General features: G+C 35.5%; 2 protein-coding genes across 2 annotated transcripts in view; both read left to right on the top strand.

The window, feature by feature from the left end:
- Positions 1-23,985, top strand: part of CDH13 (cadherin 13) — a 482,951-nt gene that overhangs the window by 270,780 nt on the left and 188,186 nt on the right. Inside the window, 1 exon segment of the mRNA XM_067004389.1 lies at positions 6,267-6,411. Coding sequence (XP_066860490.1) covers positions 6,267-6,411 — 145 coding nt within the window.
- The window catches only part of LOC136791794 (endogenous retrovirus group FC1 Env polyprotein-like), a 234,231-nt gene that overhangs the window by 108,853 nt on the left and 101,393 nt on the right, over positions 1-23,985 (top strand). The window lies entirely within an intron of this gene.

Raw genomic sequence — 23,985 nt, 5'->3', positions numbered from 1 at the left:
AAAAAAAAAATGTTTTGCTATCAAATGACATCAAACTTCCAACATATATCACAGCACAATTTCATGAAACATCCTTGCTTTACCTTTTCCCCTTTTCCTTTTGTTGATTTATGATCTTGTTATGAAGGATTAGACCAGTCATTCCAGTTTGTTTTGCTCTTACTTCCCCAGTGAAGAGCTCTATACAGGTGTGAGTAAATAAACTAACCCACCCTTTCTTACAAGTCTAGTAAAGTAAGTAAATACATATGCATACTGTTTCTGTGGTTTTGTTCTGTTTTTCTTAATGAGGTTCAAGTCCCAGGAAATTTAGAAAAGTAAAATCTCGGAAAGAATAAAGTTAAATATTTATTCCCTGTTTCTTTGTTTGGAATTACTTGCTATTTTACAGTTCACAAACCAGAATAGTATGACTCTGCAATTGTGCTCCTTATGTGAATGATGATTAAAAATATTAAGAGCACTACATTTAAAACAAGTGGGAGAAGTAAGTCTCTGGCTGTTTATAATATTAAATTCCTCTTCCTTTTCACAAAGCTTCTATTAATATGTCTTCAAAGCCTTGCATCTAATGTGATCAAAGAAGATGAAGTGACACTTGCCTAATGAAGAATTCATCCTTTGTCATTCGTTTGGGAGACAAAATTTGAGTTTTGTTGGAATTTTTGTTTAATTAATGCACACAGTTAAGAGGTAGTTGTGCTAAGAAAATGGAAAGTATGAAATAACTGTTGGGTAATTTCAGGAGTGTAAGATAAGTCAATGCAAGCTTTATTTTAGCAAGGTCATTGTTAAGGTTGATCAATCACCTAATTTGGGGAATGCTGAACTGAACCCGCTGTTACAGTTTGACATGTCATTGCAAAGTTTATGGTGTGATATAAAGAAATACTAATTAAAGATCTTTTGAGGAATCTACTACTCATATGAGCCCACTTATTTTCAAAATTCGCTTTCCTTCTTCATTTGGACTTTAATGGTTCAGACATGCTGCATAGTAGAATTGGATAATGATGCTACCATAAAATCATCTACTTTTTAAAGTACAGTTTTGGAGAATGCATTAAAGTGAAAACCTTTCAAATCATGTACTGTATACTAAAACCCCTACAGTTGTTCTGAAAGAAAAAAAAATTATTATTATTATTTTGGATATTGGCTTTGATCTATATTCTTCTTTTGTTAACTGAAGTTTAAAAAAAAATAACAATAGAATGAAATTATATAAATTTGGAATCTTTTCCCACTGTAAATTCAGGCACTTACTTTCTTCAATTTGTAGACTGTATGAGGTTACAGCCTATGCATTGCCCAACTTATTGTTGTTTGCATAGAAAAAAAAAAGCATTCACAGAAGACTCAGTTGCTGTTTTAATTAGTTTTCTTAGTAAAAATCTACATTCATGGAATTCTTTAAAGGCTTTATAGAGAGTAATGTTGATAAACGTGGAAGTTTTGCAATGAGATCTGTATTTTCTGTGAGAGGAACTTAAGCACTTTGTGTAATAGGGCAGGTGTGCTAGGGCTGGCTAATTCACACCTAGGATCTAACTCTGAATGTGAGACCAAAGTCTTCCATTACAGATAACTGCTATCTTTTTGCCATCATCCATACAACCTTGGTGAGGTAATTAATACTGTTATCAAGTAGCTTGAGATAAAATTATCCATATCTATTAGAAACACTGTATTTTGGGTTTTATATCTTTGTCTCTCTTTGTGCCATATAATAATCAGCTAATTTTTTATTCATATTCTTAATAGCAGGAAAACTTAATTGTAACGTGTCTAAATTATTGTCTTCTCTGAGTTGTTCTAGGTAATTGCAACAAATTTTGAATGTAACTTTTCAGTGTGAAGAGAATATCTTTGCTACCTTTTATGACCCAGAGAAAGCCAACTCTGTTTTCTTTCCTGAAAATTGCCTGTATGAAAGGTCCCTAAATCCATGAGGCTTTCTCTGTTGTCAATCCACATTTAGGAACTGACGATAAACTAACCTAATAGCTATTCTCAATGTTAATTCTAACTAAGGTAGAAATAAATAAAGCCAGCAGTGGTCTGTATATATATATGTCTCACAATAATTGAGATTGGGGCAGGCAGTGGTATAGCAGTATTTGTAATGACACAGTACTTCTGTGAGATTTTTTGGCACAGGATGAGGCACCATTCCTCTGTCGGCCTCACAATTTTCTGGCCTGCTTTTCCTGCTGTGGTGGCTGCCGCTCGTTGGCGGCCAGAGGCCCACCCAGCTGTGCTCCCCGTTCCCCTCCTCAGTGCAATGGGGGAGGGAGGCGAGATGAAAAATTGGTTGGCTGAGAGAAAACCAAAACACCTGGGCAGTGTTTTTTGTTCTTTCATAAATACCCTCTCCCTGGGGTGTCACCTCTGTTGCCAAGGGGCTCAGCTGTGCCCTGAGGTGGGGCCACCATGGAACCATCTGGAACCGTACGGAACCAGTGTGAGGCAGCCCCGGCTTCTCCTCATAGAGACACCTGGCCGTTTGGGTGCTCCTCGCCCTGTGGACTATGCCATTCTGGAAAGCTGCTGTTTTCGCACACTCAAACAACTGAATTTATTTTTTTGTTGGGTGAAGCTAGATGCAAGGACCACACAGCAAAACCATCTGTTGAGCCAACTGGAAGAAATCTGTAAGAAACATTCTTATCAGCAACAAATTGGAAATTAAAATTAGAAAGCAGTTAATGACTAAAGAACCTGTATTAGACTTTGAAGATAATTGAGCTCTAAAAGTTATTCCAGGTTTACTTTATGAAAAGCTTTAAATTTATGATATAATTTGGTGTGGGCCATTGGCTGCAAAGTAAAAACAGACATTTGTATGCAGAGAAGGAATGTGGCTATCCAGAATCATTTCACCAAAAGCAATAAATGAACGGAAACAACCGTCCTGTGAAGAGAAACCTTTGAAACTGCTTGAAGTAATGGTAAGATTGAGATTGGTTATCTTTTCCTGTAAATGTTATTGCTGACTACCGTAGTGGAAAGAAATCAAGTCTATATAAATTACAAGAGAATGCTTAAAAGAGGTTTGAACAACTTAGAAAAGCTTACCAAACTTCTGATTACATCCTTATATTTGAGGTGATGAGAACCCTCCTCCTATCTGCAGTGAGGAGCTAAGTTGTACGGAAAGTCCCTTTTGAGAAGGGGGAGTACCAAAGAAGAGTTTTTGTGGACAAACAGGCTAAAATCTGTTCCTGCCTGCAGTTTTCAGTGTTACATTGCTCCTCCTTGTTTTATTGAAGTGTTTAATTTTATCAGCGTTTCTCAGTTACCTTAACAGCAATGGTCAAGGTCTGCTTTGTATCCTATCATGGCAATTTGTGTTGTGAAGCGTGAGGTTCTCATGAACCCTTGACTATCCTTTGTAGTTTGTGTGTATTCGTTTGTCAGAAATGAGATTGGGATTTAGCCTTCAGAGATCCTGAAAATATGGTTGGTTAGATTATGATGAATGTAACTTTATCATTATGAATGTAATTTCACAACTTTTAAGTTGGAACATGAGAAGCATAGTCAGCCTTATCAGGTTTTCACATAATAGGTAGCTACAGAGCTCTGCAGACTTATTTTTTTTGTCAGTTTGCCCAAATCTATCTATGCTTACCATTTTGCTTTCAAGTTATGTTGTTGTAATCAGGTAGGAACTCAGATACATTCTGAATGTTAAATTACAGTCTGTTGCTATCAAAAGAAAGAGTGCAGTATCTGTCATACATCAGTCAAGTTTTATATTAAAACTAGATAGGCTTTTCTTCTTTATTGAAATACTGAAATCTCACTCTTTTGATAGTTAGACACAATCTAATTTTCCACTGGTTTTATTTACAGCCTGTTTAAGGTAATGTTTTCTGTGCCAGTATTGTCTTTTTCTTAAATACTACATTCTCCTGCATGTGTTTTTTGTTTTCTTAAGGTAAAGTATATTTTCCTTGGTGCTTTTTTGTTTGCTTGTTTTGTTTTCAGGGTGTGGTTTGTGTAAGACAAGATCTAGGCAAGTGTTTTTTGTGTAGCAGCCAGGTAAAGACAGATGGTCGTGATTAGGTGCTGCAGGCTTTTAATGTTTTCTATAGAATGCTTAGGACCTACAAGTTACTGTGCAGAGACTAATAAAAATGAAGTCTTCTGTCATCTTAATAAAATGAAGCTGAGATCATGTGATACTTCCTGTGGACATGTTACCGGAATATTTTGGGCCAGTAGGATTCAGAAGCAGTGGACTTTGTAATGATACAATAAATCTATTGCAGTGAGTAATAAGAATCTCCTGTTCTCTTCCTTAACCTGTGGAAGTCTGTGGGAAACAGACAAATGTTAGATCAAGCTTTGCTTTAGATCACTTTCAATTTCTATGAAAGCAGCTGAAGTAGTTATTTTAAACCTAGGAAAGCCTTTGTTCTGTCCAGTGAGCAGTATATCTACTTAATATTTAGAGAGAGATTAAGAGCAAGTTATCTTAAATTTGAAAGTGAATTTGCTGGAACTTCACAGAAATATTTCTATTCTTTCATTCCCCAAAGCAATTAACATAGTTTTGATGAGTCAACGTTTACTTAGATAAATCTTTTTGTCAGCAGTTTCTAACTGTATCTAAAGTTTTATCTAGCTTTAATGTAGTTCAGAAATAACACTGCCTTTTCCTTCCTACTTCTCCTCACATCATGCATAATCCTAAAATTATTACATTGGCTTCATAGTCCAATGGTATGCAAGGCCTCAAAGGTGAAGGGGCATGTTCCCACATAATTCTTCAGCTGTGCTGATGCCATGAGTCAGTTGTCTTCATGTCAGAGCATTTATTGGATGTTAGACCAACAAATCTAGCAAAAAAAAAAAAAATCATTTTTATCTAGTAAAAAAATAACATTGGGAAAAACTTGCAAGAACAGTTGCCTGAGAAATGAGGATGAGCAAAGTAAGTAGATGCTAAAATGGACTGTGACACTATTTACAAATGGTGTGATGAGACATCTTGCTTACAACATGAATGCTTCTACTTACACCCTGCAAGTTTAACTATGAAAGTGGGATTTACTTATAAGCATAACAAAAGACACAGATGTGATGATAAACGTCCATTGTTACAAGAAATTAGAATTCGGACCTAATTCTTTCCCAGTAGGACTTATCACCAACTTAGAAATAACTTACAGGTATAAGACATGGCAATGAAGAATAAAATAACAGAATAAACAAAGTGCTCGGAGACTTCAGCCCCTGCTGCTACCACTTTCTCAGGGAAAAAACAGACGAAGATGATGTTAACATCTGTGCCCAGGTCCATTTTCTGGCTGGCTTAACTCCATTAAAGAGTTGAGTTTAGGGATGGGTAGAGTGGGTGCAAATGATAACTGTCTCTCTGATACACTTATTACTGTTTTTACTGATGTCGTGGTGAGGAGAGAATTGCAAATATAGAATGCAGCTGCAATCTAAACTGACCCTTTGTCATCACGTATAAGACGTTTTACTATGGTTTGCCCTAATGACTAAGTTTTAGTAACTCATTCTGATTTTTCCATTAAAAGTGGATTAGAGGGTTGAGATATGCATGATATAATCTTGCTTTCCAGATTTTGGAAGTAAAAGAAACAAATATACGGCTCTATGCGGCTTTTTGCCCAGCAGATGCTTTTGTACACTGGGATGTGAGGGTGTGTGTGTGTGCATATATACCTGTTTATATAAAACTGCATATGTTTTGTCTTTTTATACCTTAATAAAAAAATGAACTATCAAAAATATCTAACATAATACCTCATGCCATGATCATTGAGAAAATGTATTTAATGTCTAAGGCACTCTTGCCTTTAAAAAAAAGAAAAAGAAAAAAAAAAAAGCTCTTAACAGAGCATTAGAAGATATGTCAATTATACTACAATAGTTCCATACTTGTACTCTTTAAATGTGGTTGAAAAAAGTAAAGTAACAAATTCTAAGCAAATCTTCCCATGATTAGTATCAAATTTGGGAGTCTTTTTTTCCTTATACTCTACCCATTTCATTCTTCAGGGAATGTGGTATTTTCAAGTTACGAAAAGATATCCTGATGTGAATGTACATCTGTCATTTTCTTTTGCTTAGATTTAAAACCTGCTGTGACCCTAGTCCAAGTGAATGGGCTGGAAGTGGTAACCCTGGCAAGGTCTGTTACCACAGCACTGATGGGAGCTTTTTTTCTTACTCTGTTCACTGTGATAATGAACAACTTCCCTTCTTTTTTCTGTTTTTTCATACAGCTGGAAGTTGAGGTCACAGATTTAAGCGGAAAAGTCATTGATGGGCCAGTCCGCCTAGATATTTCCGTTATTGATCAGAATGATAACAAACCAATGTTCAAAGAAGGACCCTATGTTGGTCACGTCATGGAGGGATCCCCTACAGGTAAGTCCATGCCAATCATATCTCTACAGGCATACTGAAATGAAATCTGGATTCAAATACGTACAATTTTATGAATATTTAATAGTCATGGAAGCTTAATGTGGTGACGTGCTTTGCTTACTCTGAATGAGGATAGATATTCCCTTTCAATTCCTTGTATTGTATGTTGATAGGACTAGAACTAGATGTTAGACTTTGCCCATACTTTATTATTTATGTAGTTCCTAGAAATCATGTTGACTTTTTAGTGAGTTTAGCATTTTTGCATATATTTGCTATTGTTTGATCAACTGTAGCTGTGATCAAAAAAATTTCACATTTCATATAAAGTTTACTTTCGTTGTGACAAGTATGCAATGAACCAACAAGGCAACTTAGACTATTTTCTCATTCAAGCAAGGAACATGCTTCATATTTATAATTATGGCTGCCAATTGGAACATTATCTCTTTCCTACTGTAGTTCTCTAGCACATTCTTGATTTACTTCAGATATTGATTGTTTACTAAGAATTCAAAAGAAACTTCCTTAGACTGTTCTACTTCCTATTCTCCTTGTGTTGTAACTAGTTTCATCATAAACTTAGGATATACTACTATCAATTTTCTCTGAAATTTCTAAGCTTAAATCATTCAGCAGTATGGAACAGTAGGACCATCTAAGCAGATCACTGGACCAACTTTACTTTCTCATTCACACTACAGCTTCTTTTTGTTATACCTACTTAAATAAACATTCCTAGACCACTGATGCAGGTGGTGTAGTTTTAGTAAATTCAAAGCCCCTAAATCCAGTGTTTCAGCAACAGAAAATGGTGTGAAACAGCTCAAACTCTGCAGAGTTTGAAGCCTTAAATGTATGAGCTGAGTGCTTCTGCAAGTCTTCCAGTAGCCTCGTTTCTCTGCATCAAAGCAGAAGCTTATTCCTCTTATCTACTAGGCGCCCTTCTCAGACAATATGTTTTGTAATATTTAGCTGTGACTTAATTCCAGGCTATGGAGTGATATTTGATTGGTGTTGGCTATATGTTCTTTCTTTTCTCAACCTATATACCAAACTTCTTTTCACTGCCAAGGTTTTTTTTTTTTTAATTGGCAGTTCTATTTTTATTCATCAAAAATCTTGCTTTTTTTTTGATATTTGTCCATGTAGCATTTGACATGATCATTGTCTTACCAATTAATCAAAGTTTAAATAATTTTGCTCAACTTCATCTTTTTGTTATCCTCTCCCTCTTTCCCCCAAGTATTCATCCTGTTAAACTTCATAAGCTCATTGTGTGTTGTTGTTTTTTTTTTGTGTGTGTGTTGGGAACACCAATATTTGTAAAATTATTTTGTGCAAAAATGAACCTGTGGAATCAGTGTCAGCAAGAATCTGTCATAGCTCTGTACACAGATGGCATCTGCTCAACAACAATTTTACGTTGTTTACATCTGTTTTCCATACTTCTTCAAACTTTATGGCATGTATCTTAAATTTATTCATCAGGTTCTGCTGTTGTGTTGCTCCCAATCAATAGTTCCACTGCACAGCTTGATAGAAATCTTTATGTGCATGCGTTTGCATGTATGATTCCTGATTCCGTCTTACTGTATTAATATTGTATTGCTCTGTTTCTTCTCTGAAGTTCCAAGAGAAAGGGTTTCCGTTCTATGCATAACCTGATTTCCTATCACAGCCATCTTTTTTCCAGCTATAAATCATTGAAAAGTTTTTTTTTTTTTTTTTTTTTTTTCCTGAAAAATCACTCATAAGTGTCTTGGATCTATATTCAGGATCACTGGGTCAAGTAAGTGTCCATGGGTTCCAATAATTCAGTGATTAGAGATACGTAATTATATAGGCAAAGATACAGGCTGTGAAACTTGTCTGAAAGATTTTGAAGCCTTGGTAAGAGATTCAGATGAGATTTAGGGATTATTTTGCTTTAAGTCATTCATTGCTGGGTTCCTGTGTGTTTCCCTGTGGGGCCATAATTTTAGCATTCACAAATCCTGGAATTTTCTAGTGGCTTTCCATATATTTATTTCCATGTATTTTATTTTTATTAAAATTAAACATATACATTGTTTATCACTCACTAGAAATATTTACTGGAAATATTGGAGAACTACTAATAAATTAATTTTGGAGAGAGTTAGTATGGCAAATTTAAATTTATAAATCTTCATTTTAATATTCAAATTAAGCTTTATGTTGGACTTCCTTCTTGTTGCTGTAAGACATGTTGTATCTTTTTATTTCCTGAAATACCATTTCTCCTTAGTTATTTGAAAGTTTAGTTCCTTAATTATGGAAAGACACAAACTTGTTTTTGCAGTGATCACTATATCAATAGTAATGCTAAAGTGATGACTGTCTCAGTTTTTCTGAAGAATCATACATTATCTTGTACAAGCTTACAATTCTCTAATTTAAATTTATAGGAGTATAGTGAAATGTGCTATGCCCCTTTTAAGAATTTTCTTTTTTTTTTTGCTGACACTGAAGCTAGTTACTAGTAGAAAAATCAAAAGAACACATGGAAACACTGTAATTTTTTTCTTTAATTATTCATAAATTAAATGAACTTTGCGTGCTGACCCAGTGAGGATGTGTTTTGATGGTGTTTTAAGACATTATCTGTATTGCTAAGGCCGTGCTTTTGTTTTGATTCACCTTTTGTTTGTGTGATTTTTGAACTGACAGTAATCATCACTGGTTATTTTGACAGTTAGGATTTATATGTCATCACTTTATGGAAGATGCAAATGCCTGGGCATAGAGAATACAAAATGTTATATGCATTACATGAAAAAAAAAAAAAACTCAATTTCAAGCTAGGGCTTGCCACGCCTTATAACTTATTTTCTGATTAACGTAGTTGAATAGTAGGTGATATAGTAATATATTTCTTTATTTAAATATCTTTCAAAGAGTGATTTCATGATATAGTTAGTTATGGGTAATCAGTTTTCATGGACAAGTGTGAAATTCCTGTAAATACCTTAGTCACGTTCTAACAAATGTACACTCAAATATATGTTTAAATTTACTAAAGACAGTTTTAGATTTTTATTAAGGGATCCTTTTCCTGAACAATCAGCAAAGTTGATGGCTATGCATTTTTGGGGTGAAAAAAAAAAAAAAAGAAAAAGCTACTAGAGAAATAGGCTTTTTTTTCCTATTTCTGTTGGTTACTGTATTCTCTAATTTCTAATTGGGTACTGAATTCGTCGTATATTACATCAGGGAAATAATAGGTGAGCCTGAATCATTGACAACTATGGTGTGTTTTTTACTGACGGTAACAGGTTTTGTGGTAACTGTACTGCTGATTTCTCAACTTTTTGTTTTCTAAGTTATGACCCAGTTTATTTCCTATTGATCTCTGGTCTATCAAGCTGCCAACTCTAGGGTCTGTGCCCTACTGCAGACATACCTCAGTGAATTAATGAGTGACTTATTTTATGGATTACGTAGGCAGAAACATTTGGGTATGTCTCACTCCTTAAAGACTGAAAAGAGAAGGCTGGTTAAATGAACATGGCAGCCATCTCATTTCACTTGCTGGAGGCATTTAGCAGAAATTATTTTAAACACATTTGACGTTATGTGACTTGTAACAATATGCTGCAAGCCCAACAGGGTAAAATCTTAACTGAAGTGGTTGGAAAAATTGCTCAAGAATTGCATTAAAAAAAAAGTTTTCAATGATGAACAATAGCCTGAATACATTGCATTCCAGCTGAAGAGCCCCAAAGCAGGACTGAAAGATGTCTACAAATAATTGCTGGAAATAAAGGAACGTTTAAAAACCTTCAAAGAGGCAAACAGAAGGAATAAAGAACAGTAGCCTAGAGGGATGTTCAGTATCACAAAATAATTATTTGTAAAAATGGAAAAAGCATGAGGAAGGGTCTGTAGTACTGAGTAAGTATTGTTGACAGCTGTGGGTTGTTTAATAGAACATGGTTATGATTTGGATAAATGAAAACCGGTTCTTAAGACGGTGGCTTCTTATTGAGAGCAACCTGCCAGTATATTCTTTTGATAATTCAACTAAATGCAACAAGAAATTTAGTACACTTATGAATGGAAATGAGGTTGGATATAATAGATGAGAATCAAAAGATACTAGGAAAGGTAAACTCCAGGAAGGCTGATGTAGCAAAATGGTGAGGATATATAACATAAGACCTCTTTCTTGGTCTCTTATGTGCCAGTAATCATCCTTAATACATTGCAGATACAGTAGCATTTTCTGGCCTGTGGTTTTTAATTCCTTGAAATGCCTTCTGTTTTATGAGGTAAGGTTACCAAAGCTTTAAAATGACAAATTGTGTTGAATTTGGTGAGCTCTCCAGGACCACTTCTTTCTTGTGATGTGTAAATGCAATAATACTGGGGGGAAACCCACAGGAATGCTTTTAAGAACTTTCACAAAGAGCCATCAGAAGAGAAGAGTAAAGCAAAAAAGTCTTTTTGTCTTAAGTAACATCTGAAGTTCTCCAGTGGCTTCTGATTCCATCTGCATTAGTGTAAGATGGTATTTCTCCTTAGTTCAAACATTTTTGTCAGAAAAGTTACCAAATTGTGCATATGCATACACTTATTTGTGTGGTTTTATACACATTGTAACCATTTTGAAAATAAAGATGATGCTCTTTCTGTAAGACTAAAATGGAGGGGTAGTTCAGGATATCAAACCTTAAATAGCATAAAAACAAAAATGATGTAAATATCAACATCTCATTAAAACAAGAACTAAGCATCATTTGATGTTATAAGTCTGAAGAAGAATGTGGGTTGTATACATATATCATGCTGATGATTTGCACTTTGAATTTTACTCAGTGTATGACAGGGAGATTTGCAGAGGTTTGGAGAGTTCCACACAGAAAATCTGCAGTCGATTTAAAGGAATGCAAAAATACTGTGTAAAACTATTTCGCCAAACAAAATGCTTTCCGCAGCACAGTATTCAGGAGCAAATACTTGAAAAGCAGTTTGAGTGAAGATAGAGTTCATGACCATAATGAGAATAAAATATAGAATGTTTGAATAAGAATTGCAGGAAATGTAATCAAAGGAAAGAGGCACATTTTGATACATCTGGAAGTGTAGTTCTAAGTAAAGGCATGTGCTTGAAGTACTGCTGACACTAACGATGATCTTAAAAAAATGAAAAAGTGAGTTCAAGACAAAGCAAAAATGGTTTAGTGCTTACAGCGTATAAGGAGAATCAAATAATTGCAATCACTTATTGATATTTCTTTTGATATGAGGAACTGTGATAAACTCTTTAGGGTATGCAGCTACAAAAAATTCTACCGTGTTTACCAAGGCAAATACCAAACATACATTTAATTTTTGTGCGATGGAGGCTTGCATACATCTCTTGTAGAACTACTTTGTGTGGTATGGGAATATTGATGCATTTTAGTACTAAAATGTAAATTATTATTGGCTCTTATTGTGATTTTTATTTATAGGATTCTCACCATACCATAAATTAAATCTTTAATAGCCTGCCTACTAGACCATGTCTTGGTCTCAATGGGGTGGGCATGATCTGCTAGCCCTGAAGAAAGTACTTCTCTAACTGTGTATTTATTGTACTGGCTTGATCCAAATTACTTTTTTTTTTTTCCCTCCCAAGGTAAGCAAAAGAAGTTTCCATCTTTTTTTTATTATTTTATTTATTTTTTTTATATGTTTATTTAGGGGAGAAAAAAAAATACTGCGGGGAAAAGCTTGTAAAGGTATGGTTTAGCTTTAGATCCTGTGTGTAACCTAAAGCTAAAAAATGATTCAGTGGTACATATTCTGAAAAAAAAGGTTGACCTTGAGCCACTTTGGCCTTGCCTCTGATTAACAGAACTGTTGCAAACATGAGTGTACATTGCAACCCCACTTATGGGTGGTGCTTTAGCAGGTTCTGAAGACCTATCAATTCAATCTCATTTTCTGCCTGCTAGCTTCTAAAGGTATATAATGTCTGAGCTCATTATTTCATTTTAAAATATTCATAATTTTGAATATTAATAAATAAAATCAGCAGTAGAGAACTTAGAGGTGTATATATAGATCTGAGCTGCAAAGCTGGAATGTCTCAGAAAAATCCACCTCAAAATTATTTCCAAGTTAAATACTTGAACTTGAGCTTTTTTGATTCAGAGCAATGTCTCTTGCAGCAATACTTTGATTTTAGTGGAGGTTTGAAATGTCACACAGTTAATTGTGAAACTTATTCCTATGAGCTGTTGGAGAAAACAAAAGTATAAATTGGTTCAAGGAATTTGATTCATCCAGGGCGAAAAACTTCCTAAATGGCTTAGTTATTCTGTATTATAGTATTTAATTAGATTCTGGCCTAGGAAGCCTCTGAGTTAAAGGAAACAGAAGAATATAGAAAAATCTATCTTTAGAGATACAAACTGCTATGCTGAGTTACATCTAAAGCCTAGCATCCCATCTCCCTCAGTAGATGATTATGGGAAAAGTATGTGAAAGAGGATTGTATGTTCTGTGAACTAATGTGAGTAGTTTTACGCATACTTTAAAGGTTTACCACAAATTTCTAGCAATCTTTTCTTAGGATTAACTACTTGCATTTCAATAAAAATGTACTTGCATCTTTGAAGCTTTTTGTAATCTAGCCTGTAAATGTAATGGACATAAACTAGTTAGACATATCTGTAATGCTAATTATACACAGATGCTTTGTATATACCAGTAGGAATTTGTTCCCAAGTCTGTGGTGTAAAATATGGCTGTACATTAATATTGGTGTTATGTATATGTATTTTTGTGGACATATACTTATTTTTAAAATATGTCATTACAGATAGACATGTACATATATGAATACTCCACTTATTTGATCTTTTAGTGGGGCTTAGGGATCCTGGCATTCTAGTTATTGTCTATGTATAAAAATGTCTATATACAAAGAAAGCAAAAGATGTTCTGTATCTATAAATAATGTGTAGTTGTACTGTGGCAGAGAAGGATGTACATCTAAACTAACTCCCCTGTGTGTTTTTTGGAAGAAGTTGAGAGGATCAACCCATTAAAGTATTATCTATTAATTAACAGGTTGCCCAGCAGTGCCAGTGTGGTTAAACCAGCACCTTCTGAGTAAGTTTAAATAATCTCAAGTGTAGCAATTAGCAGTTCACTCAAACTGAGTGTCTGGTGTGAGTGTCTGGAAGCAGGAGTCTGCAGTTCACTCCAGGGTTCAATTATTCTTGTCTTCCGGCAGAAATAGGTGAGAGTCAGAAAAGGCTCCAAATCACCTTGGCTGCGCAAGCCACAGTGACTGCCATTGTTTGTAAGGACCAGAAATGAGCTACTCCCCTTCTTCAGCCCCAGACAGAAAATTCCCTTTAACTTTTTGTTTTTATGCACAACTGATTTGTTCACTGTCTCTCCTGCTAAAGTGACCTTGGTGAAAGCTTTCCTCTAGTTATGCAATGATATACCAAAAATTACTCTTACAGCCAGATCAGCATTAGTGCCTGATGCTAAAGGTTATAAATGCATTATGGTCTCTTTTCATTGGACATTTTACATAGTAAAATAGTCCCTGTAATATACTGGCAGGCACGTAACAATGAAAGCGAAGATGGTTAACTATCTCGGCTCTTTTTGTGTTATAACCTAGGTTCTTTAAATAAAAATAAGCATGTTTCTTAAATAACCTGTGTGTTATTTAAGTGCTGGAGTCCTTTTTGGTTACTGAAAAACTAGGTCTCAAATGTATTAGTGTAATTCAATTTGCAATTCTTTGCAAAGGGAAATTTATGCATTAGTAAAGTTTCCCCTGGCTCTTGCATCTGCTAATGTATCCCTCTCAGAAGAGGAAAGGGTGGGTTTGAAAGGTTTAAGCAGCTTGGGCGCCTGAGATGACCTTATCCTTAGAATCAACTGAAAGGTACAGTACTGCCAGGAAAATATATCTGGAAAAAAAAAAAAAAAAATACACAGCTCTGTGGCATACTGGAGAGGAGAATGATGTCACAGCTCTCTTGATAGGCTTTACTAGTGGTATAAAACCTCAGTTTGTGTTGATACAGTTCTAAAGCACCATTTCTGGATATTGCCCATCACATATTCGCAGGCCAGCAGCCCTGCAGGTGATGTGGTGAGTTGTGCTTTAAGTCAGTGGACTGTCAGTGGCCACACTGCTGTATTTTGTTCAAGCCCTTTGAGGTGTGTGAAAAGGGTGTTAAATCTTCGCAGCTTGCAATCATGTGCCATAAAATTGTTATATGATTTGGAGACTGATGGCAGTAGATACACTAGCTGAAGCCCTACCCCCACTTCCCTGTCCTCTCACGCAGCTGGATGTAAATCCTGGAGTTGTGTTACCAGGTTTTATAACAATGGGGCATCATTTCCTTTGACAGTAATGCCATGGTGCGGCCACTACTCCAAGTGTTGAATGGAAAAAGGCTATAAATTGTCAGTGCAGGCAGGGTTTGATTGCCTTAGTATACAATGCCTGGAGCAGCCAATAGACAGATCCATACCACTTTTATTGTGAAAGAGTCACGTAGCTGAATAGAAAACATGAAATTGCAGGATGACAGGATTATTTATTGCCTTGCAGGTTAATTTGATTATTTTTCCTAGTATTATTTGAAAGATACTATCAGATCACGTCTTTAAAAGAGAGAGGAGAGAGGTTCCCTACATTATAAACTGTTGGTTCTTTTTTTTTTCCTTTTTTAACCTTTTTTTTTTTTCACGTTTCTCCCTTAATTTCATACACCCTTGGGGGTATAAACTGCAGTCTGTATTCCCAAAAGGTCAAAGGACAGTTGTACACTAGTACAGACAATTGTGATATATGAAAAACAACTTTAGTAAGAGTGTTTGGACAGTATAAAGTACATAGAAAAAATTGTGATAGGTAATTAATTTTATAGTATAAGTTATTTTTCTTCATTGAAATATTCAAAATCGTTCTCTTACATATATCACACAACTTCCAAAAAAAAAAATAGATGGGAAAATACATTTATTATTAGAAATCAAGTACTGCTAGTAAGCACCACTAAAATTATTGAAATTAAGTAAGATAATATTTAAAAATAGTGTTTTTGTTCCCTGAGAATGTTTTGGTAAGGTTGCAAAGATTATTATTGGCTTTCTTGCTTTTAAAAAAAAAAAAAAGAAAGAAAATCATGTTGCTGTCAGTATAAGATGTGCAAAGAGCACATGACTGAGTTAGAATCACACACAAGTGTGATAGATTGCAGGTGAAGTCAGAGCAGTGAAGATTCCTTGCTTTATATCCTTATTTGCTGGTATATATTGGAAGCTTCCAGTAGAAATGTCTTTTAAATATGGATCTGAGAAAATGTTACATATCCAAGGCAGTGATTTTTGGAATACACGGTGTAGCTCATCAGTGTTGTGATTCAAACACAAAGCAGTAAAACATGATGATCATTATTGCAATTGTTATCAGAAGGATATTTTACAGTTTTTACATAGTTCTAAGACTATTTTATAAAACTCTAAATCTAGAGGGTGGTGGTGGGGAAACAAACAAATTTTTAAGGATAACTTTTCAGTCAAGAACTTGAGTTTTAATTTCATCTGACATTTTAAGAAACACTAATTTCTGCAAGACCAAAACACAGGGGATTACTCTGAAGCTGTCTCAAAGCTAGGTACATAACCTAAGTATATTCACTTCAAGTAGCCAAGAACCAGTTGGATAGAAGGGACACATGGACACATTATAATTCAGAGTGTATTCACCATGGCTTACAAATGATTTTCAGGAGCACTTATGCTTAAAAAAAAAAAAAAAGTGTGGTAGAGTTTTGAAACTTCATTTGTAGCAACTGCTACTGTGAAGGCAACTAAGATTTCTTCCATTGATCAGATGCCAGAAATAAAACTTTTGAAGCCACTGTTTATATATTATGTCTATTTTGTAATTATGAATTACTGGGATAACAGATGATGGTCTACTTGAAAAAAATCTTTTGAGAGTTTGAAATTTGGCTCTGTTCTGCAATTACTGTAAAAGCAAAAGTATTCGTTCTCCTTGAAGAAAATTGCATCAATGCATCTAAATTAATTCAACTTTATAATCATCTCAAAGCAATTGATAAGAAAATGTCAAAGTGGAACAATTTCACATGGTTGACTTTTAACACTATGAATTGTTTTTCTGATTTTCTTTATATAAAAATTCTGGAGAAACTGACCTAATCTTTCAAAATGTCTCAGTAGTAACAGCATAGCAACAAAGCTACGTGTTTCAGTACAATAATAGCTCTAATAAGTTTTCTTCATGTTTGCTAGGAGCAAAAATGCTAAGAGCATTGGTTTTGATTCTTACTACCATTATGTCTCTATAACACTATAATTCAAGTCACAGTGTAAGAAAAGTAAGAACTATGGAATAGTTCATGTAGTCTTCACATCCATTAACTTACCTGACAATGTTCTGATATACCTGTTACTTCCTGAAGAAACCAGCTACCTAACCAGTTCTGGTTTAGGTAGACCTGTTGCTAAGATTGTTACAATCTTGTTCTAAAATTATTAATTCCCTTCCTAGTGTTGGCCAAAAGTATATGGAGCTTTATTACCTGGAAGTGTGTACCCCATCCCAGTAAATAACTCAGAAGATGGGATGCACAATTGTAACAATAGTCAACTGGTCGTGTCAGTACAGCAGGGTTGAGCACCTACTTTCCAAAGTTTTCAGGAATAGATATCAGCTCTCTTTTAGCTCAGGACACAAATCACCTATCAAATTCTTTTCAGCAGAGATAAAAATGGTAATATATATATTAATAATTTTAGTTTTATTAATTACACATGCCAACAGTATTTCTTGGCCTCACTGCTTTAGGCCTTAATAGGCCAGATTTTACTTGATCTCGCAGAGGGAGGTAAGGCATACTTCCCCTGGCTGGGGGTATGGAGGAGGTGTGTTGATGTGGGACAAGGACAAAAGCAAACAAAAACCCAACTCTGCAAATTCAGTTTGTCAAACGTGTTTTAATCTTCTCAAATGAAGATACACTGATCTGTTGTGCAAAGCTGTAATCTATCATCTGTGGTGCTAAACAGCTCCTCTGGGCGTTGAAACCATTGTGAGTGTCTCAGTATGTTTTTACAATCAAAATTCCATGACACTTGTTTAAAAAACATTCTTTTGGACAAACATTCTCTTTTACGTCAACAATTATAGAAATAGTCTCTTTCTTTAAAGCAGCTTCTAATTTTGAAGATGTAGTCATTTGAATATTCCTTATCTGTCATTTCTTGACATCAGTGCTGTGCTACTGCGGTGTATCTGAGAAGTTTGGGAGGCATCTGAGACATTTAGGTTAAAGGGAGTGCTAATGAAAGATCTCTTAGTGTTCTCCTGTCAAATGACAATTCTTTCTGTCTGCTGAAATCTGGTATTGTTAAATCAATGGGTGTAGGAATGTCAATTAAATTGATGCTGGCTTCTTATTACTACAAAACAGCATACTAAAAATACCAGAGTCTTTGGAGATGAAATTTGCAGCCATATCTATTTAGCATGGCAAAAATCATTATTGATATATTATCACACCTCTGTTTGATTCAGAATATGGCGATAATGTAAGCCTGAATCTGTTAATAAAATATACAGAAATTTCAGAGGGGCAAGTGTCTGAGTTGGATTCTGTCCTGGACTTTTCTTCAGAAATTAAATTCACTTACCTGCATTTTATTTCATATTATGTTGCACGAACCATTAATTAACGTCATTGATCTTGTAGTTTGAATTGTTTAACACCTGCAGAACCCTTTCTGGGAAGCTTCATAACTAAGTATTGCTACCCAAAGCTCTTGTAGTAAATTCTCTGATTCAGCACCTAGGTAGCACTTTTACTTTTTGAAAAGTTCTCCTTTGGGGTACAGCACCAATTATAAAAGTGCAATCACAGCAGTTGCATGATACTAAAATAAAACTTATGCAATAGCATATAATAGCAAATCAAACTATTAAACAATATACAGTTCCTTTCTATATGCAAGATTAGGTTCTTACTCCCACAGGCTATGTAAGTGCTACACTTGGAAGAATTGTAAACGTTTGCAGGATTGGGCTGGTTTTGAGAGCCCTGGAATGCAGCCAGGGAGAACAAGACAGGGAAACATCCCGCTGATCTGTTTGAAATGAACTTGCTTTGGATTCTTACAATAAGAGACTGCATATCAACTCCTTAAACTGAGGAAAAAATGTTATCCAGCTACTTGGTGACCAGGATCTGCATTATACTCAGATGTCATAGCATTGGTAGCAGCAGCTAAATAAAAGCAATTTAAGATTTTCATCTGCCAAAGCCTGCAGTAGTCAAATAACTTTGAGGACTGTTCATCCAAATCTTATTGCAGAGAAATCTGAATAACCCCAAAGTCACTATGAGAATTTCTGGTAACTTAAGAGTGGTCAGATTTCGAAGGAGTAGCCATAAAAAAAAAAAAAAAAGTTTAGCAAGCAAAGTTTACGATGGAGTTAAAAAAGTTATGATGGGTGGTACTGTTCTTGTTATGGCAACTTTCTTTACGTGATGGAACAAGAGGTCCCCAAATCTGAGAACACGACTTGGCATAGGAGCTCAGTATCCAACTGCAGCTGAGACACCATAGCTATAGAAAACAAAAGCAATAGAAGCGCATCAGCATGTTTTAGCAGACAGTGTAATGGAACATGAAATTGCATATATTACTGTTTGGACACGCTTGCAAACATTACTTTGCAAACTCTTGTTTTTTAATTTAAATGGCTTTGCCTTCTGATTTTTAAGCTTAACTCTATCATAGTTCCCGTTAACATAAATCTACAGTATTCAAAATCATAAGACAAAAAGATAGGCATACCTGTTGGGCTGCTTGTAATCGTGCTTATTTGGCAGTTTAATTCTGGGAGGTTACACTTTCAACAGGTTTTGTATGTGCTGCAGGCTTACTAAATAAGAACTGAAGAGTTGAAAATTGATCTATTTTTCTTAGCCAGGGAAAAAACGTTAATAGTATAGCTTTTCCTTTCCAATTTCATATTTTGAAGGCTTGCCTTTGTTAGTTAAGATAATGTAGTTTATCCATCCTTTGGGCTCTTATTTTCTCATTACTACAGCTGTATCCAAGAAGCGAAGGTTGAAATTGTGAGCTTCAGGCTTCATTGCAATTGAATAAAGTTTTAACACTTTTTTTTTTTTCCTTCAAACTGAATAATCCTTTTGGAAGTAACCAAAACTTTTAGTTTTCCACTCTTACTGGTTTCTAGCTTACAATTTGATTGTCAGTTTATTTACAAATAGCTACTTATAACTTGTAAGTGCAGTGAAAGGACATCAAAATTTAGAATGCTTTCCTCAATTCCTATATAGATTAAAACAGCAATTACAGTATTAGCAGCATACCCTTCTAAATAGCATGAACAGGTAAGTCCATGCTATTTGAAGAAGCCCCTGCACAGAGGCGTTCAGAGCTGCTTGTTATACCAGCTCCTGCTATGCACTGCAATGTGGGAAACTGTTTGCCAAGAAACCTTTGCTCTGTGTGCTGTATTGACTGTAAATATCTTTTTTCCTAAATGAAGCTGAATCAAGTTTCCTGACAAAGGCAGTGATTGTTTTCTCAGACCTCACCCAGGGACAGATGCTGTGCTTATGCATGGGCTGTAACAGGGAAAGAGTTCATTCATTCCTACCATACCTCTATTAAATATACTATTGCATAAAAAGTGGTGTTATATTTTGTCATGAATAGTACTTTTTTGTATTCCTTTGGCCTGTTGTGGGGTTTTAAACTGTGTGGGCTAGAGTAGAAGAAAAATATCTCCCCTGGCTTTTGTATATTGTCATTTTCATAAGCATGGCTGTGAGAATGGTGAGGGTGACCATACTTAAATAGTAATACGTTTACTTGGACTGCAGCAGCCAAAGAACTGGAAAACATTGAGGGGAAAAAAAAAAAAAGGATTAAGAGAAACAGAATGAGGTAAAAGGCTTTTGTTGTTGTTGTAGCTGATTTCAAGGCTTAAACTATGTTTTCTCTTGCAAATCTGGTGTACCTTAGCTGTAGACTAGTCCCTGACAAGGTCTAGGAATTACGACCTGTTGAATGCTAAGTAGATGGCGTGGACCAGTATTAATGAGGGGCTGTAAAGCAGTCATCTTATTACTGCTAGCCAAAGGAAAAGGAAGGGTATTTCATGGTTTGCTACTATGCCTAGGGATATCAAATTTACATATGGCCTAAAACTGCTGATCAGAGCTAATCTCCATGATCATTATAGCTTGAAGAAAGGTTTAATATTCAGGATTTTCAGAAGTTTTTCTGAGCAAAACTAGGCTGCATGAAAGTGGGCCACTGGCAAGCCAGGAACGTGTGCTGCTGTCAAGAATTTTAATGGATTGATGCTGCAAAGTGAAGACTTGTGCTCCAGTCCTTGTGCTCAGTAAAACTTTCTGCAGTTTTGTTCACACTTTATTTTGTTAAGTCCTCACTAAAGCACGCTTTTTCCTTGGATCTATGTGGTAGATCTTCAGAGTGCAAGAAACAGTGAAATATGGCTGCTTGGGAGAGTCTTGGCTGCAGGCATAGTTGTGATTACTGTTGGATGCCCTTAAAGTTCCTTCTCCTTGCGAGTTTTTTCTGGTGGGATCTGTCAGTCTGCAGTGCAGACAGCCATCTTAATTTTTATTAGTGCATGGAAGGAAGGGGGCACAAAATGTTTCAGGAAAAAAAAGAATCATTTCTTATCACTTTCGTTTTTAATGCGTACAAATTCATTACGAGCTTTTGATTTCTGTTCTTTATGATCCTGGTCCAAACACAATTGTAAGCTGAAGGTAACATGCCAGGTGAAAACTGTGCTTGCTTCCCAACTCTGTACATGATGTCCCCCAATAATTTATGTCAAATTTCTGAGGAAATCAGAAAGTCATTCACTTCTAATGATTTCTAGTCAAATGGCAGGATTTGGTTTGTAGATACATTTAGGATTCATCCATATGTGTGTTTGCCAATCCCCTGCAGACTTCATATGACTTCTGCTATTTAGTTGGCATTTGCTCTAATGTAGTAGCTAAAAAATTCTAACATCTTCCTCAAGGATGTGATTTCTTCTTAAAGCATAGGTGGAAGACTTTTTAAGAAATGAGAGTCCTGGTCAAAAATTGCAGCTGAAAAAATTTGCCAGTTGAAAATAGCATCTTAAGAAAAGAAGACTGGAAAAAACACCTCATGCTATTTTTACAAATACTTCTTTTTTCCTGGGCACAAAAAAAAGTGAAAACTGAAAAACCAGACACTCCCCTCACTGTCTGTTTGCTTCTTGTGCAGAGGGACTATTACTTAAATGCTTGTAACAACTGGTATCTATGAGAAGGAGTTGATGGGGCCTCTCATGGTTGCTGTTTTTGTGCTACTCCAAACAAGCTAAATTTTGTGGCTTCTCTCTGATCTGTGTAGTATCTTTTTCCATTTGGCTGTATGAAATCTGGGATGCTTTGTACATACCAGATCAGCATGTTTTCTTATCTCTCTGCCCCTGCTTGGCTCCTGTCATGGTCCTTGTTGAGGCAAAGCGCTTCTGAGTTAAGGGCACAAGCTTAAATGTGTATAAATCAAGAGTTTAAACAATTTTTCCTTACAAATCTGTTGATCTCTTTTTGCATCTCATACACTGTGTATTTTCTCATGTGTTAAACTGCAAGACCCAGAAGATGCATTCATTTATTTCTTAAAGGATATGAATTTGGGTTAAGTTTTTAAAACGTATAAGGAATTTTGTCAAGTGAGCATCTTGGATATATGAGGTGGCTTTGAAAGTCTCAGCTTTGATGTGAGTGGTAACCTTGTCAGTGATATGTTACATGGTAAGAATTTTATTGCTTGTAAGCTGTCAAGTAGTGCATATTTCTATGTGCTGGTAGACAGCATTCTTTGAAACACCCTCGTCATGTATACATACATACATGTAGTTTGTTTTCTTGCAAATCACTGCTGGGATTGGATCCAGTGAAAACTGGTCTGAGATAGCAGTTCCAAATTTTTCTGAAGCATGATGAGCACCTCCAGCTGTCTATTTTTACTTCTAAACATATCACTTGGGCTTTTTGGATGAATCTGGAAGACCACTTGCATAAGATGCAGAAGTCATTACTCTTACTTTTGATTTTTCAAGTTATTTTTCAAGAACGTAAGTCTTGCTTGCTAATTAAATATTTTCTTGCATGGTTGGAAATGACTGCAACAGTTGGCAATTACGAGTTGCTATGGAGATATTTTCTTTAGGCTTTGAAAGGTGAGTGATGATATTTAGATTTACTCATCATGTACCTGGAGTATGTATGTACGTTTACATCTTAATTCATAAAATTCTAATGTGTAGTTTAGATTTAATATTTGTTAAATAACATTATATTCCAAGTTTTGGAGATTCCTTTCAGAGTTGGACAAATAACTCTGCACTGTCTCAGGGAGTTTTTAAACTGGTTATGGAGCATGAAAGTTGCCTCTTTGTAGGTCACAAGGATTTGTTTACTCTAGGATGTTAACAGAGACGGCTGACAAAGAGCATCGGCTGTAAGTTTAATAGAAAGAAAGTAGGGAAATGAGGCCCCGCTAGACTTTGGGTTAAAGTTTCTGTTAGTGAGGGAGTATAAACGTCTTCAGTGACTCTCTGAGTCACTAGTTTGAAATAAGTTGAAATTCTTATCAGTGCTATTCTTACCATTGCTCTGCTCTTCAAGCAAGCTCAGGTTCAGATTCTGCTATTTAAAACAATGCCTGGAGAAAACCTCTGGTGTGTAGCATAGCTGGTGCAGTGAAGTACTATATATTTGAGAATGACCATTTGTTGGTATAGATTGGAAAAGCACTTAGGAGTTTGTAAGTGAGGTCAAGCTGTGATTTGTCATTTGGAGTGAATAATTGTGAAGGATGGATTACTCCATATAGTCACAGAATAACGAAGGAGGAAGGACCTCTGGAGGTTGTGTGGCCCAGCCCTTCTCTCAAAGCAGGGTCAACTTTACAGTTAGATCATTATGTAGACTGGCATGAAAAACCTTATGCAAGAAAAAAAAAATCTGAGGCCTTCAGAAATTGAAATAATTTAAACCAGATTCCCTGAAAATTTTTTAAAAGGCAGACGTTTTTGAATGGAATACAGTTTTATATGGAATAAATAGCTGTGCAAATGCCAGAAGGATTTGTTCCATTATTATTCAAATTTTGAATGTTTTGACCATGTTCATGGGCTTTGTTGCTCATAAAAGTTATTTGCTGCAGTTAATGCAACAGGGAAGCCGATGTTTTCCATTGATGAAATCTGCCCTTTTGCCACAGGTCAGCAGAGGGCCTATGCACAGTCTTAGCTCCTACAGCAGTTTGCTTTAAGAGCTTACGTGAGCTCTGGAGTTTCTGCTTTGGGGTGAAATGAAGCACCCATAACATCCTGCCTATGTTGTAAGACAACCATTTTTCAGATAGTATTAATCCTTTGTTGTTTCTATTTACATATCTTGGAAATTCAATGCACTATTAGAAAAGACAAATGTAGCCAAA

The sequence above is a fragment of the Anser cygnoides genome, chromosome 12, assembly GCF_040182565.1.
Source record: "Anser cygnoides isolate HZ-2024a breed goose chromosome 12, Taihu_goose_T2T_genome, whole genome shotgun sequence".
NCBI classification, from domain to species: Eukaryota; Metazoa; Chordata; class Aves; order Anseriformes; family Anatidae; genus Anser; species Anser cygnoides.
The sequence above is the reverse complement of the archived record's forward strand: the minus strand, read 5'-3'. Positions and strand labels throughout refer to the sequence as shown.